This window comes from Poecilia reticulata, chromosome 10 (genome assembly GCF_904066995.2).
Source record: "Poecilia reticulata chromosome 10, P_reticulata-male-v2, whole genome shotgun sequence".
NCBI lineage: Eukaryota > Metazoa > Chordata > Actinopteri > Cyprinodontiformes > Poeciliidae > Poecilia > Poecilia reticulata.
The window spans coordinates 31,229,958-31,245,390 of NC_088839.1; the positions used below are offsets into that span (position 1 = coordinate 31,229,958).

General features: G+C 37.7%; 2 protein-coding genes across 3 annotated transcripts in view; one reads left to right on the forward strand and one right to left on the reverse strand.

Moving 5' to 3' along the window:
* Nucleotides 1–12,957, forward strand: neil3 (nei-like DNA glycosylase 3). Of its 2 annotated transcripts, none has more exons than XM_008421060.3 (10): nucleotides 1–234; nucleotides 1,193–1,302; nucleotides 4,557–4,691; nucleotides 5,065–5,278; nucleotides 6,005–6,079; nucleotides 6,175–6,341; nucleotides 8,692–8,855; nucleotides 11,070–11,484; nucleotides 11,791–11,965; nucleotides 12,072–12,957. In XM_008421060.3, exons 1-10 carry the CDS (start codon nucleotides 184–186, stop codon nucleotides 12,252–12,254), a joined length of 1,689 nt encoding a protein of 562 aa, XP_008419282.2. In that variant the 5' UTR covers nucleotides 1–183; the 3' UTR covers nucleotides 12,255–12,957. The 2 variants fall into 2 exon arrangements, with proteins under 2 accessions (XP_008419282.2, XP_008419281.2); XM_008421059.3 differs by having other exon boundaries at nucleotides 6–288.
* Nucleotides 12,958–15,433, reverse strand: part of aga (aspartylglucosaminidase) — a 17,303-nt gene continuing 14,827 nt past the window's right edge. The window contains exon 9 of the mRNA XM_008421058.3: nucleotides 12,958–13,166. Within this exon, the coding sequence (XP_008419280.1) occupies nucleotides 13,066–13,166 (101 nt within the window). The 3' untranslated portion in view covers nucleotides 12,958–13,065. The remainder of the gene's footprint in view (nucleotides 13,167–15,433) is intronic.

Below are 15,433 nucleotides of genomic sequence, written 5' to 3' on the forward strand. Positions count from 1 at the left end.
TCGGTTACTGTACCTTTAATATTTCCATCCGGAGTACTATGAACCCCACTACGCATGCGCGCCTGTGAATCGTATGGCGGGCAAATAAACGTCAACAAACGCTTAGGAGCTGCTTATCCGAACTTTTAGTGGGTTTGGCTGGTTCTGAATTGGTCCGACTGGTTCCGGTTTGTGTTCAGCAGGATGGTGGAAGGTCCAGGCTGCACGTTGAACGGAGAGAAGATCCGCTCGAAGGTCCGAACGGGTCAGAAAGTGAAGGACGTGAGGGGCACTTTGACTGCGTCAGCTGTAGGTTGAGGGCCTGTGTTTCTACATTGGTTCATCCTATAACCTCATTTATCTGGCTGAATTCAAAATGCATGGCACATAGAAGATATATTTATTTCTCGTAGTGACTTGGGAGTTTTAAAGAAAAATAGATGTTACAGAGAATATCTCAATTTATGGCAATTTCAGCCACAGGCGGTGTTCTGGCAGTAACTTCTACTTTTGCTGAGGGAATTTTCTGTTAATCACATTTGGGAAAGATTTAACTTATTTTACTCTTGGATTGTCTAATAACACTGCCCAGCTAATTGCAATATTGATTAAGATCAGTATGCAATCAATAAAAAATCAATAAAAAAGTAAATTTTGTCTAGTCGTACATCCATTCCAAAAGATCAAACATAGTAAGTACTCAAATTGGTGAAAAATGTTTTCTATCTAAGGAAACCCAAAAGATTACAGCATTCACTCCTCCAGGTGAGCATGTAGCGACAGTGGAGAGGAAAACTCCCCATTAACAGGAAGAAATGTCCAGCAGAACCAGAACCAGGCTCACTGTGAGCAGCTGTCTGCCACTCGGGTTTGAGAAAACAAAGCAGATGCACAAAATAGAAGCTGAAGCGCTAATCAGTACTTTTCATGTTATAAAGAAGTAAAAATGTTATGACAGTAAGTTTTATTAAGAAATAAGCAAAATCCTAAACCACAGCTGAAAATAAAACTAAATGTTTTTCTTTTCTCTAACATTGAATAACTTCAGCACAACAATTTATTTAGTTTTCTAACAATGCAATGCGAAATGCTTCACTGTGAGCTGCTTTTGTTTGTTCTTTTTTCCAGGGCTCGACAATGAAAGGTTATGAAAAATGCAGTTGGTCACTCAGTACCGGTGTTAAATGTTAATCAAGCTGCTGTATCTTCTTAGAAAAGCAACACAGAGACGAACGTCTTCCACAGTTTCTCTGGATGTCAGTACTCCGGTGTGGAAACTCTTGGGAAGGAGCTCTTCATGTACTTCGGCTTAAGAGCCTTGAGGTAAAGTAAACTCAACACGTCTCTGCAGTGGGAACATATTTATACCCTGGAAGCCTTTTCACATTAAACACAGTGGAACACAACTACAACTTTCAGTGGATTTTATTAGAGGTTTATGTGACAGAGCATAATTGTGACTTGGAAAGATAATTCATGTTGCTTAAATATAGCACAGCGTATTCGTCTGTTAGAACAACTTAGTCAAAGTCTGGAGCTACAAATTTATGTTCATATATTCTGGTGTTCATAACTTGTTGCTTTCTGCATCTGATCATATGTTGAAATCTCTCTCTGAACAGGCTGCACTTTTTTTCCCTCGTTATGTTAAAATATTCCCTCTAATGGGTCATAAATAACATAATGTTTGACAGCACTATTTTAGTTTATGGATTTATTGATTTAATGTATTCTTCAATAAGACCTTCAGATACCTGTCTATGGAAACGAGCTGCTTTGACCTGACAGACAAACGCTTGTACTGTTTTTACCTCAGTTAAGCCTCGTTCCACTCAAACATCAACAGTTTTCACTTCAACCAGTGGCTGGGTCATTCTCCGTCTACGTGGAAGGAAAGAAAAAAAAGGATAAAGAGATTCAAAGTGAAAACAGCAACCCGTTTTTCTTTTCTGCGTTGTTTGTCCCTCTGACTGAGAGGGACAGACATCTAGACTGCACGCCTCCTGCCTCCTGTAACTTGGGGAATTATTCCCACCATGTATCTGTTGTGGGAATTTACCACTTGGTGATGATTGGTCAGGGGTAATTAGTATATTTTAATGGAATATTTGTGAATCTGAAATATACAAATGATAAGAAGTGGACATTAAATGAAACAGGCCAAGAATCAAGGGAATGTGTTAGTTTACAATTGTCTCGCTTTAGGTTTTTAGTTAATGATGGAGAACAATTATTGTTTTGATTTTTGTTTTGTTTTTTCAGAATTAATTTTTTGGAAAATTTTCTTTCAAATATGTTAAAACAGATGAGCAGTTGTTTTATAAATAACTTGGAAGACAAATTATTGAAGATGAAGAAATAAATGTAAATGTAGGTTTTTTTTTTTTAAATTTCAGTTTTTGTTTTTTTTTCTTTTGATGTTTCAATATAAATGACTAAAAATACTGTGTCTTCAAACCATGGACCTTCCCTTCACACCGTTGACACCCTCTGTATGAGTTGAACATGAACAGATGTTTGCAGGCCATGCCACACCATTATGATTACATGAAGGTTGTGACCTTTCAAGGTGGATGTGCTTTTTACTTGTCATCTGTTCTGCTGGGTTTTGGATCATTGCCTGATCCTCCACTTGGTACCAGATTGTAGACTTTGGTACTGATCTTTTTTTTTGGTCCAATTTTTTAGGTGTTTTCTTTGTGGCTTTTTTTCTTAAAAAAAAAAAAAACGGAGTATTCCTACTTTAGGTTTTCTAATATGGTGGCAATGCCTGTTTTTGTGAGAGTTTGGGACCCCAGCCGCCTACGAATAGCTAACATTCATCAACACTCTAGATCTCCACTTAACACACTAATTTTAGTAGTTCAAACTCCAAATTTTCCAGGCACATAGTGCAATTTTATAGCACAATAAAGCTCCAAAAATAAAACTTTCTTTAAAATGTATCGATGCACAAAGTGGAAACCAGCATGACCACAGAAGCTTATTTCTGTTCTTGACCAGAAAATAAATGTGACTCTTGGCTGCTTTGCAAACATTAGCTAATAGTGTGTCATGTAGCATTTTTGAGGTATTCCAGCTTTCTAAGCTGGATTATCTGTCAAATATTTTAGATATGCTCTATAAAAAATTCTCCAAATAGCAGGATTTTCTCACAACAATTTCCAAATGAAAATGTGTGAATACTGAACTGTGACTAGTCGGGGGTCCACTGTAAAAGGAAAAGGCAAGGATAAGCGTGTCCAGACGATTGTGTGGGATAGTTTTAGCAGTGGTAGCAGAATAAAGCAGTTTTTGTTCCATTACCTTTGAGCATTTCCTCCCTTTTTCCAGGATTTTATGTCTGGTTGTTGCTATGATTTTAGCAGAATACCCACTCACAGCAGCAGCAGCAAAAGTGCTGAATTTCCTCCATTTGAACCTTTTTTTCCTCATTGTGGAACGATGACACCCTAGCTCTTTAGAAAAGCTTTTGTAGCCTTTTCTAACATCAAGCATGTGGAGAATAAGGTGCTTTCGGGTCCACTGAAAGTTGCTGTAATTGAGGCTTTGCTCACGTCAACCAATCTTCCCTTTTCAGGAACAGCTTTTTTATATATATATATATATATATATATATATTTTTTTTTTTTAGGGAGTAATTCGTTCAATTTGATGTCCTTTACTGGAAAACCTCACTTCTAAGTGGCATCTGGGAAAAGTCAGAAACTCCCAGGTTTTCAGGCTTCACAGTCTGCACCTTACTCAGTGTTCAAAAACAATTTATACAATTTTTTCCCCCTCATATTCTGTCTTTTTTTACAAACTTAAGTAATTTGTGCAGAAATACCAATGATTCCAAAGCTTTCACAGGTTTCTTTTCCCCTGCTGCAACTCGGCTTGCGTTTTCATTAAATGGTTTAATACAGTAACCTTGTATAAGTTCTTTAAAGGCTAAACTTGTAAATAGCATCTTTTGTGGAGGTAAAATGTGAAATGTTTGCTGTGGTAGTAGAACTTATTTTTGAAGGAAACATTTTCTCTGTAGGAAATTAGAAGGTCTCTAATTCAAATATATATTATCCTCCCAATGTTTGTTTGGCAGCAGTAATAGTAAGAACAAGTCGTAGTGTTGTTTTGGTAATTGCTGATTTTTTTTTTTTTTTCATGTTTTGTTTATTTGTGAAAAATCTTCTTGGCCAGTTATTCAGATTGATAAAAACAGAACTCCACCAGTATGAAGAAATCTTTAAAATTACTGAAATTGTATTTTTTTTTTAATCCATCCATCCATAATCATCAATCCCTCTATAAACATCCTCAATCTATAATTCATTCATCCGTTTGTCCTCACTGACCACACCGATGTGTATTTTTATTGACTGAGATATCAGATTTTACAGAGTGGTTTGTGTCATGGTAAAGAAAGAAAGTATTTGATGGTGTCGATAACATTAACACAAATAAGTAAAATTCCTTATTTTTCAACTCCATCTTCAGCCCCCAGAACCATATTTCTTTATTTTGTCAAACTCTAATTAAAATCAGATATTCAACACCTAAAACCATTTTCCATTTTTCTCTCTCTCAACATCTAGAATCCACTTCGGCATGAATGGATCGATCCGTATAAATCCGGCTCAGAGGAAGGTTGCAGCAGGCTCTGCGGCAGCGCTGGAAATACGCCTTAGTGACGACACCGTGGCCTTCTATGACAGCGCCGTGGAAATAAGGTAATGGGGACAACAGTGGAGGCAAGATAGATTGAGGTGACAGGAGTTCACCTTGGGGTATGCGTCTGATTTAGTGAGGATGTCCTACATTAGGCTGCTTCTGAAGACAGTGGCTATTGTTGCATGAAAAATGCTGCCTTCTTTGCTCGGTATTTGTCCCGATCATAGACTTTCATGTGTTATGCTCAGAAGCAAGACAGACAATCATTTGTACTGTCTGAGAATTTCACCTATGCTCTTCTGGCTAATAATAAACAACCTCAAACAATTTAGAAATGTATAACCTCTGTAGAGCTCCGGTTGACCTGGAGTGAAAACAGCAGCCATGTATTTTCTAAATCCTCCTGGTGCTGGGGAACTGTATTTCCTGCAGGTTGACGGAGGATTGCGAGCAGAAGGTCAGGGCCATGGAGAGTCTGGATGTGTGCTCCTCCAGGTTCAGCTGCTCCCGCTCCGAGGAGGCGGTGAGGAGCCAGGGTAGCAGGATGCTCTGCGACGTTCTCCTAGACCAAGCCGTCATGCCGGGAGTCGGCAACATCATTAAAAACGAAGCCCTGTTTGACTCGGGCCTCCACCCAGCCGTGAAGGTATAGAAGAGATGATGGATTGTGTTCAGCAGAGGAATAAAAAATGAGGGTAAAAATGCAAGACAACACTCACAGGGAAGAATAGCGGAAGCTCATGTATTTCTGAGCGCCGCATGGAAATGAGGAAGGTGAAAAGGCTATAAGACAAACAAGCGCACTGCGGCACATATATCCCATCTTTTGGTGCACTTTGAATGCATATGACTGCCTACAGACCCAAGAGGATTCTCCCTACGGTTAGCTGCATAGAGTTATTAAATAAACATTAATAAAGTTGTTATTTTGATGAGGATCACACTGAGAACTTCATTGACCTATCTGTTACTGATGAGATGCTTCGTGGTGTGAAAACTTCTAATACTCAACGATTACTTGAGGATTTGCTGTACAAGGCTGTCTGGCCTCCTCAGAGTGTATCGGCACGCTGGACCAAAACATTAATCTCGGACTTTTAGCCCCGTCTTCTCCTGGGGCTGCCTAATGTTTATAAGCTTCCGCTCCATTATCAAGCCTCCAAGTCCCTAAAAGAGCAAAAAAATATATTTTTCTCTCTTATGCAAAGTTGCTGCAATCCCCATGAATATACAACACACAGTTTTCATCTTTTGAATCATTGACCTCTGCCTTTCTCCATATCTATCTTTTTATTTCTTTATGGTTTAAGTGTTTGTGTAGCTTTGCTGACTCTGAATGTCCCTGTTGTTCCATGGAAACCTTCATTTGTAGGTTCAACAGTTGACAAACGTGCAAATCCACCATTTAGTGAAGATGACTCGTGATTTTACTCTTTTGTTTTACAAGGTTGGTCATTTCATAAGTAATTTGCTGTTATTAAGAGCTACTTGTAATTTTCTTTTACCTTCGACAATCTTGTTTTTTTTCTTCATATTTCTCAGTGTCGCAAATCTGGCTCTCCCCTCTACAAGCATTACAAAGTCTACAAGCGTCCCCACTGTGGCCAGTGCTCCCATGTCATTACAGTCTGTCGTCTCGGAGACAACGGCAGGATGACGTACTTCTGTGAGCGCTGTCAGAAGGGAGATCCCACCGGGTTGGACGTCAGGTAGCGTCCTTGTAGGCTTTTGGCACTTTGACGGAGAAACTATTGTTTTGCATGCCTGTAAAAGCTGCTTGTTTGAAGGTTTGGGGTGTTGGTTGTTACTCCGTGCAGCGACACGGCAGGGTTACCTTTTGGTTTCTCTGTGGCTTCAAAACAAACATATACATAGAGAGCCTGGCGGTAAAGTTCTCAACACATTTTTTTCCTTTATAATAATATAAAATCTTAGTTCTTAATAAAAATGCATCAGCAAAGAAACCAAAATGGAAAAGCTGGACTGTAAGAAAAACTACCAGTCGAAAAGTCACATCCTCGGTATTGATCAATGAATCAATCAATCAATGTCTTCTAGTGATTGATAAGTATAATCAAATGTAACAGAAAGAATCAATCATGCAAACACAACTAAAATTCATTTTTAAAATGCTGCATTTAAAGAAAATCTAAAAAAAAGTACAATTGCAAATGTAAATGAGGAAACATCAGGGACTGAGATGAGCAAACCGCTTAAAGATAAAAAAAAAAAGGAAATACTTAGAAATAAAATGATGCTTCAGTTATGGTAAAATCCAAAGTAGTGGTAAAAACTAAATTAAAATGATGCATATTACTGATGACACTAAGAAAAAGGAAAATATGCAACACAAGCTGAATAAAATAAAACCAAATTTCTGAAATTCAAGTGAAAGCCAGGCTAAAACATTTTTATATTTGTTTTTTATAAAAAGCATCACCACTCTGAGCTGCCCTCAGGTTTGTTCCAGAGCTGATGGCCAGAGTTAATAAGGTGTGTTTTATTTATTTTTTTATTATTTCAGGTCCAAATAAAATCCTTCAGGGCTCTGCTGGACTGGTAGAATAAAAGCAAATTGAACAATAAATAAACTTAATTAAGAAAAACAGTAAAATACACAGGTAGCCACTGCAGAGATTTTACAGTCAGTGTGATGTGAGCTCTCATTGTGGCGCTCGATAGCTGTTTTTTTTTATAGTTATTTATTTTTAGCAGTTTTCACACGAAAAAAAGGGAAATGCAGAAAATCTGATTGTATCCCTGAAATATTTTGTGACATCTTATTTTGATGCCAGAAACGTAATTTCCCATTTGGAAACTGGTCCAATGAACCCTAAAAGCCTGAAATCATCTTGTTGTCGTCTTTATCAGAAATATGAACCACCCACACAGCAGGAAGCGTCGGCTGAGCCAGATCTGAGTTCCAAACCCTAACTTTGCAGAAGTAGCGCCACGCTTTAGATGTTAGGCTCACATTCACAGAGGCCATCTTTGCAGGCAGATGGGCTTGGCAGGGAGTGGGAAGTGTTATGGGGTGAGAATTAATGCGCATATAAGGCTGTGTTTGCCAGACAGGGCACAGGCTCAACACCTCCTGGGCTGTGTTTGAGCAAAGCTTTGAGGGGTTAGGATGCAAAGCCCTTACAATGCATTACACAGCTGATAAAGCAATCTGTGAGAAGTTTTCCAAAGCCGCTGCTTCTTTCCTCCTCCATGACGGTTGGCGCTGAAGATTTGCCTTTTTGTCAAACATACCCCAGCTTCATGTCAGAGTGAGAACATTTATGTAAAAAAGCTTCTTTTTTTAAAAAACACATTGTGTTCGTTCATATCTGCATCCAATGTTTGAACTGCAACATTAATTACTGTATCCTTCTTTAGCTTACTTGGATTTTTATATTATGAAAATCTTTTTCTGTGACTCATAAAAAAAACAACTCTGACATAAAATGAAGCAATACTAGTAAAATGGATGCATGAAGAAGTCATTATGATCATTATCATTACCACCCACTCATTACTGAAATGAGCTTCTCCTTCTGATTTCCCATTATTTCTTTTAAAAGCTGCTGTTTTAGTTGTGTTGAATCTTTCATATCCATCAGTTCAATGAAATCTTCTCTTTTGAAAATAAAAGAACATCATCATAAAATACAATAAAAAGTAAAAGTTGTATTTTATATTAAATCACATTCAGACTTAGGGAGATTTAAATGTTTTCCACCTTTAACTTATTTTTATATGGTAAATATTAACCTGAAATACTAAATCTGGTATATCAGATTTTTTTTTATAGATTTAGAAAAAAAAATGGCTAGCCTGTGTGCTTTGATTTGCTTTTGTAGGTTGAACAAAAGTATTACAGGTTATGGACATAAGCCTTTTGATGCAAAGGAAGAAAATGCTGTAGTTCTTTTATGCTCTGTTTACATTATAGCAACTACCTTTAGCAAAGAACATAAAGCACATTTTTCTGTTAGTCTTTAGAGGTGTAAAATGTCCATTTTAGCTTCAGAGACTTACCAGAATCACCTCGGCTGCTCTGTGTTGCTCTCCCAGTTCGCTCCCAGTTAGAAACAGCCTCATCGGTTGGGCGTTTCACGACAGAACCAGCAATGATGTGGCTAAGAAGGAGGAAGAGGACTGGGCTTGTCAACTCTGCACGCTCATCAACCAGCCAGAAGCCAGAGCCTGTGATGCCTGCCTCACTCCAAAACCTGAGGGTGAGTGAACATTTTCTGTCTTTTTACTGTCACATTATCTAATGGGGTGACAGAATAGCTTTGTTAACAAGCGATAAAATAAGAGCAAGTTTTCTTTTGCTGTGTAGCAGAATAACAACATGCAATTTGACGTGAATGCTTCAATGCTTTGAGAGGCAGTGGCAACCGGAGTCAACTGGGCGGACTCCTCTGTGATGAGAGCGGCCGTATGTTGCTCCACAAATAATGACCACGTCTGTCAGCTGGTCATTTTCCTCCGGCTGTCTTCAGACGCTCACGGATGCACTGAACTTTTGCTCAGAAAGACGCGTCCTCGCTCTGTCGCCGCGGCAGCAGCCAAACTACAGCTGAATGGCTTCAATTCTTTGAGACCATGCTGCTCGATTTGGAATACATCAATTCTTCTTTTTTTTTTTTTTTAAGATCACAGCAGATTGAAGAGCTGAATAGCATCAGTTCACAGCTGCTTTATGTGGGGCTGCAGTTTCATTTTTACAGCTTTGAATTTAAGGGATTTTTTATTCAATCAGTGCCACAACAAATCCTCTTTAGTCCCATCTCATGAAGTGAATTTCTCACTTCTAAAGGAGGGGTGAACAAAAGAAACTGCTCTTGTAATCATCAGGATTTTTACAATGTTGCTCTGAGCTGTTTTAAAATAATAACCATGAGAAGCCAGACTTTAAAACAGCTTGTGTTTATAAAACCCCTGGACATGAGTGAGAATAATACATGAGACTGGTTGCATATTTTTTGGAATCCTCTAAAATCTTTGAAGATAATAAACATATTTTTCTCCACCTGACTGACTGAGCTCTGGGAACAGGAAGGTTATTGGTATGAAGGTACTCCAAGGTGTTAAACAGATTTTAAAACTGCTAAAAAATTTCCCATCTCATTACATGAACGATGTTTAACACAGTAACATTGTGACCCCCAGGTTTTCATGGAGGTCAGGGACCCGGCCACCCGCGAGTAACTAAAATCTGCAAATACTTGAGACCTCCTTTAAAAACACTAATTCATGCATATTTAGTAGTTCAAACATAAATATAAAACTCGGTATAAACCGTCTCAACACTAGTACAGAAGCTAACATCAAAGGTCTTCTTTATCTCTGCTCTTTGGGGTTCAGCCAGTCAATAATAAAGAAAAATGAACGGAGCACCTGGATTAGCTGCTTTTTCAGCCAATACTGTGTCAAAGAGCATCGAGGCATTTCAGTTTTCCAAACTGCACTTTCTTTCAAATATTTTAAATTGCTTTATGGAAAAAAAAAACTGTAAATAGGTGGATTTTCTTCAAATCATTTGTAGTTATGTTCCACAGAAAAATAAAAAAATAGATTACTGGGAGTCCACTGTGTAGTTGACAAGCTACAAGTATTAAATCAATTATATAATTTCTGTTAGATTCTTAAGTTTAAATGTTTAAAAAAGGTGACAAATTATTATTTGCATATAATTTTTTATTTTTGCTGTTTTATTTACTTTTAAAATAACATCCAAGCATTGTGAATCAGAAAGTGGCAGCAACATCCACTCAGATTGATTTTCTTTTTTAGAAAAGTTGTGTGTAAATATGTTTCACTTTGCTCAACAAACTGCCATTGAAAGATCATCAAGATATTTTTTCTCCTGATTTTTTATTTTATGAATGCAGTTATTAACTTCAGTCCTCACCATACAGAGTAAATATTCCAGCCAATCTTATAAGAGTGCTGCCTTTTTCCCCATCCCAAACGAGCACAGGGGATTTTTTGGGAGAATGGTTTTATCTTCGCTCATCAGCATAAAACTGGCAGTAATATTGATTCCGATTAAAGGATTTTTTTGTGTGCAAAGTCTTTAAAATCCTACTTTGTGTGCATCAACAAATGCAGGCTTATGCATAAAAATAGAAATTCTGTTTTGAAGGTTTTTGATTAGCAGAGTCGATAAATATTCTGTTTGTTCTTTTTGACTTTGAGTTCATTGTTTGTTTACTGAGAGCAGGTAGATTTTCAAATATTTGGCTCAATTTCTGCATCTCTATAGATTATGGTGCTTTTATTAGAAAGCAGAGCATGGCAGACGTGCTGCTTGCTGTTAAATTTTATGGTAACCACTTTAAGCTAACAACAAGCTGGATTTTACTGAGAGCAGCCAGTGCATCAGAATGAGCTGCAGCTGCTGAACATAAATTGAGTTTCTCACTCTGGCTCCATCTCCACAGTTCACAAAGACGACATTAGCACTGAAGCATCGCCCTTCACTGCTGATTTAATTAAATACCCCTGCAACGCCTTCAGGAAGCCGCGAGAGGAGCTCAAAGTCAACTGGAGGTCTGCGTTCGGGACTTCCACCCTCGTTTTCTCCGACATGACTGAGAAGCCAAAGCCTGTAAAGTCCCCGCTCTCCCCAGCCGGCAGTCATTTGAATTCCTTGGCGGCAGAACGAGGTTTGTATAAAAACAGCTTCTGCCAAGGGACAACAAGCGCCAATTATGCCTCTGGTGGCTGGCAGAAGCAAAGTGCAGAGCTCTCCAAGGGGGAATCACTGGCCTCCTACAGTCACCCTTCCAAGAAAATGAGAATTGATCACAGTCCCCCTCCCAGTAACAAAGCTCAAAATGGAGCCCCCAACTCAGGGTGAGTTGAACTTCTTCCTACACCAAATAATGAACAACTTTATAATAAGATAAGTTTTTTTTTCTCTTTGTTTGCAAGTTCAGGCAGATGAGTTAAGGAAAAGATTCTTTGCAACGTTGTTAAAAAAATGTTCAAAAACGTGTCGCCATGGCACTGCAGCGGCCATATACAATAATTGCCAACAAACATTGTTACATGCGGCTGAAAAGATGGCCCTCGCTTGCTAATAAGTGTTGATGTGACAGGCATTTCCTGTGTTTTATCTGCAACATATTTCACAATAATAAGACTTTCTTCTCCTGTCAGTGTGTGCAGAACACAGGCGGCAAACACTGCAGCCTCCATTGCTCCCAGTCCCCCTTGTTGCTCATCCCATCGCCGTCCCACCGTCCTCAGAGTGGTCCACAAGGAGGGCGAGAATAAAGGACGACAGTTTTATTCCTGCTCCCTGCCAAGAGAGAACAAGTGCAACTTCTTTCAGGTGACACTGAAAACTAACTTCTTTTTGTTGGGTTTTCTTTCAACTTGTCCACAATAGAAGTTTAAAACTAAAGAAACAACTTTTTTCTCCCCCTCCGCTGTTGCAGTGGGCTGATTTGCACTTTCCTTTTTGTCACCATGGGAAACGCTGTTTAATGAGGACGGTTCTGAAGCTGGGTCCAAACAATGGCAGGAATTTCTACACCTGCAGCTTTCAAAAGGGTAAACAATGCGACTTTTTCCAGTGGGCCGAGAACAGACCAGGACTTTCCATCCTCCCTGGCTGCTAAGTCATCAAAGCCTCACAGGTGCATCTCAATACATTATAAAACCATAGAAAATCTCTGTTTCAGTCACTGAAATCAAAATGTGAAACTAAGATATTTCATGCTTATAAGGTATATATTCCTGGTCATTTACAGTTTTTGAAAATGTCAAAAAGACTGAAATGCAAAACTTACTTTGTTCTATTTGAAAGACTTTGAAACCAGTTGAGTCTTTCAGATGTAATGATGTCTCTGGTTCTCAACACAGTTCAGTTCTTGTTCATGTCATGGATTCATCTGTGTGACTTCAGTTACAGTCAATGTTTTCTGAAAGTCTTTAAGGACCTGCACTCTCCCTACTGATGTCACACCTTCTGCTACCACACTTTTTCCTTCCCCTAAACTTTCAGTTTCATTAGTATGCTTGAATCCTGCAGTCCTGACAGTCAGCTTCTTTAGGAGCAACATTTTGTTGGTTGCCCTCCTTGTGCAGAGTGTTGGTGACTTCTCTGTAAGTATTTAACAAAAAAATATTTAATTACTTTTACAGGTCTGATGCAATATTAAAATATATAAACATATAAAAAACAGAGTGAAACATTTTGAATAAATCTATAATCATTAGTTTCTTTGTGGTGTGAATTTGAAATTAATTAAATGTTTGATGATGACATCTGATTATGATCCATCCTCAGATTATGACCCAATAAAAACTAATATACTTCCATTTATTTTGTAATTTTTTTATTAGTGTGTTTTTATACTTGTTTTATTAAACGAAATCATCAGAATAAAGATTCATCTTGTAATCCAGAGATAATCTGAGTGAGTTTGTTTAAAAGCAAGGCACAGACTTCAGGACGGCTGTGTCGGACTCGGAGTCGGCCACCATGTAGTGGAACTCTGTGAGGCTGGGGACCCTATTACACGCCGCACCTGAGGAAACAGAAACACACCTGTTAGACAAAAATACTTCATACTCATTATGACTCAAACGATGTGATTTCATTTATTTTTTCCTACATTCCTGTTTAATGCATGCTGAGACCTTTCTCAGATACTTATTAGTCCTGCTGTGTCTTTCTTGTTATTGTGTATATACTGTAAATATCAGAGAAAATGTGTTATTTGAAGCTGAAAGAGGGTTAAGACCTGCATTAAAGAAGGAAAGCCAAAAGATGTGTGGGTTTCAAAGTTTGCCACCGTTGCCATGAGAACTAAATTTCGAGGGCTGGACAGATTTGGGGGAGCTCTTGGAGGAACAATGGATGACAAACCTAAAAGCAGAAGATACTTTGATGTGTGTCTCAGATCCAGTAACCTTTAGAGAAAACATGAATCGATGTAACTAATGCAGGACCTCTGTTTAAAAAAAACAAAGTATTTTTCTAAAACATCAAATATAAAATTCATCAGCTGTGCCGTTATAATCCTAAGCACATGATGTGAACTGCTTATAATGCAATGTTTCGCTGCTGTGTTCACATTAATGTCTTTGAAAAATAGATTCATGGGGGAAACGGTTTTAAAATCTTGAGAAATCAATAATGGAAAAAAAAGTTTAGTTTTCAGAACTGAGTTGTTGAAATTTAGGTTTGTTATTCTGTTTTATTCTGTTTGATTTTTTTCTTTGTCTAAAATAAAAACAATGACAAACAAAATGTGTAGACTAAAAATGAATCGGTTCTTTCAAAGGCGCCTAATTGGGAAAAGGGGTGAGTCACGTAATTAAAATCTGATCACACTGTTTGTAGTGCTGTTGTAATAATAACTAAATAAGTATTGATTTTTTTTTAGACAACTGCAGTAATTATAACCCCACAAACAAATAGTTATCCTAAATAACACTCAGTTGAAACAGGCTTCACTAACTTTAATAATTTAATAATATTTATGAATTTATTAATATTTTCATGACAATGTAGAAAATGGTAAAATAATTCAAATGGTTTCTGGAGTATTTACGTTTAAAATTCTATTTAAACTCCCAAGAAATCTAAATGTGTACATTTTTTTCACCATTACAATAAATATGATAAATCCCACTCATAACCAGGAGTCGCTTTTTCTCTGTCCACCACAGAGAAAAAGCATCTAAACACTAAACTCAGTGTTTAGATGAGGATTGTTAAAAGATGGTTTGGTTTTTTTGGGATCTCAGTCATCACTGGGTGAAGTTTTCACTTTCCTCATCCACATTATGGTGCCAGAAACGAGTCGATTTAGTTCCTTTTTCTTGGTGATTTTATGTTTTCATCATTAAAAATTCTGTACATCTCATTTTTTATGGCCACAAAATAGAAAGAGAGGGTGTTTCAATTTAACAGATTAGATCTTGGATCTTTCTGGTCTTATGCTGACATTGGCACCAGATCTGCTCCAACTACACTTGGATTGTTCAATACACTCAATAAATTAAGTAAATTGTTCAATTTTAAACTGTTTAAAAGTAACGGTTCAAAGCTTGATTTGGTGTCTGCATGCAAATTATGTAGGAATCCTGATAGTTGACTGGTTCATGTCTCACATCACACAGCTGTTAAAAAAACTGAAGCTAAAACTTTGCTTCTTTTTTCAGATTAGGTCTCGTTTCTCTTTCCGAATCTCCACTTGATTCAGGTGGAAAGATGCTTTTTACTCTGTTTTCCAAGGAGCTTTGAGATTCATCAAAAACTTTAAACCTTCACAGTATCATGTTGCAGTCTAGAGTTGGATATATTCTCATTTACACAGCTATTCTGGTGTTTTACCTTCGTATATAACGTTTTGCATCAAGTAAAACCACACAGAATGATCAATTTTGTTCACATAACCTGTTTTTATTATCTGTGCCTGGAGCTTGTTGGGGAAATGTGTTAAAAACAGTAACGTAAAGTCAGAGGAGGCAAATATAAGTGTAAAATCAGTTTGCCACTTCACTGCCCTGTAAATCAGTTTTGTGTATAATTTCAAAATTTTTATGGTCAATGAAGCAGGCAGTTGGCACATCTTGCTGTCTTTTTATATCGCTTAGCACGTATCATTCAAAATGTACCTGAAGCTCCACAATCTGTTGAATATATTTCATAAATGTGACATTGAATCTTTATAATTGGCCACAAATGTGCAGTGAAAATTCTTAGGGTGAGGCAGAAAGCACCGCTGATAGGGGGCGGTGTTGAGCTCCAGAGGCAAAATGGGCAGCAATCGCTTTTCTTTTATGC

Bases quoted from the DNA above. Each gene is read 5' to 3' on its own strand.
- neil3 (XM_008421059.3), top strand. From the start codon at position 184: ATGGTGGAAGGTCCAGGCTGCACGTTGAACGGAGAGAAGATCCGCTCG. The intron at 289-1,192 runs GTAGGTTGAGGG...GTATCTTCTTAG, and splicing joins GCACTTTGACTGCGTCAGCT to AAAAGCAACACAGAGACGAA. The intron at 4,692-5,064 runs GTAATGGGGACA...TATTTCCTGCAG, and splicing joins GACAGCGCCGTGGAAATAAG to GTTGACGGAGGATTGCGAGC.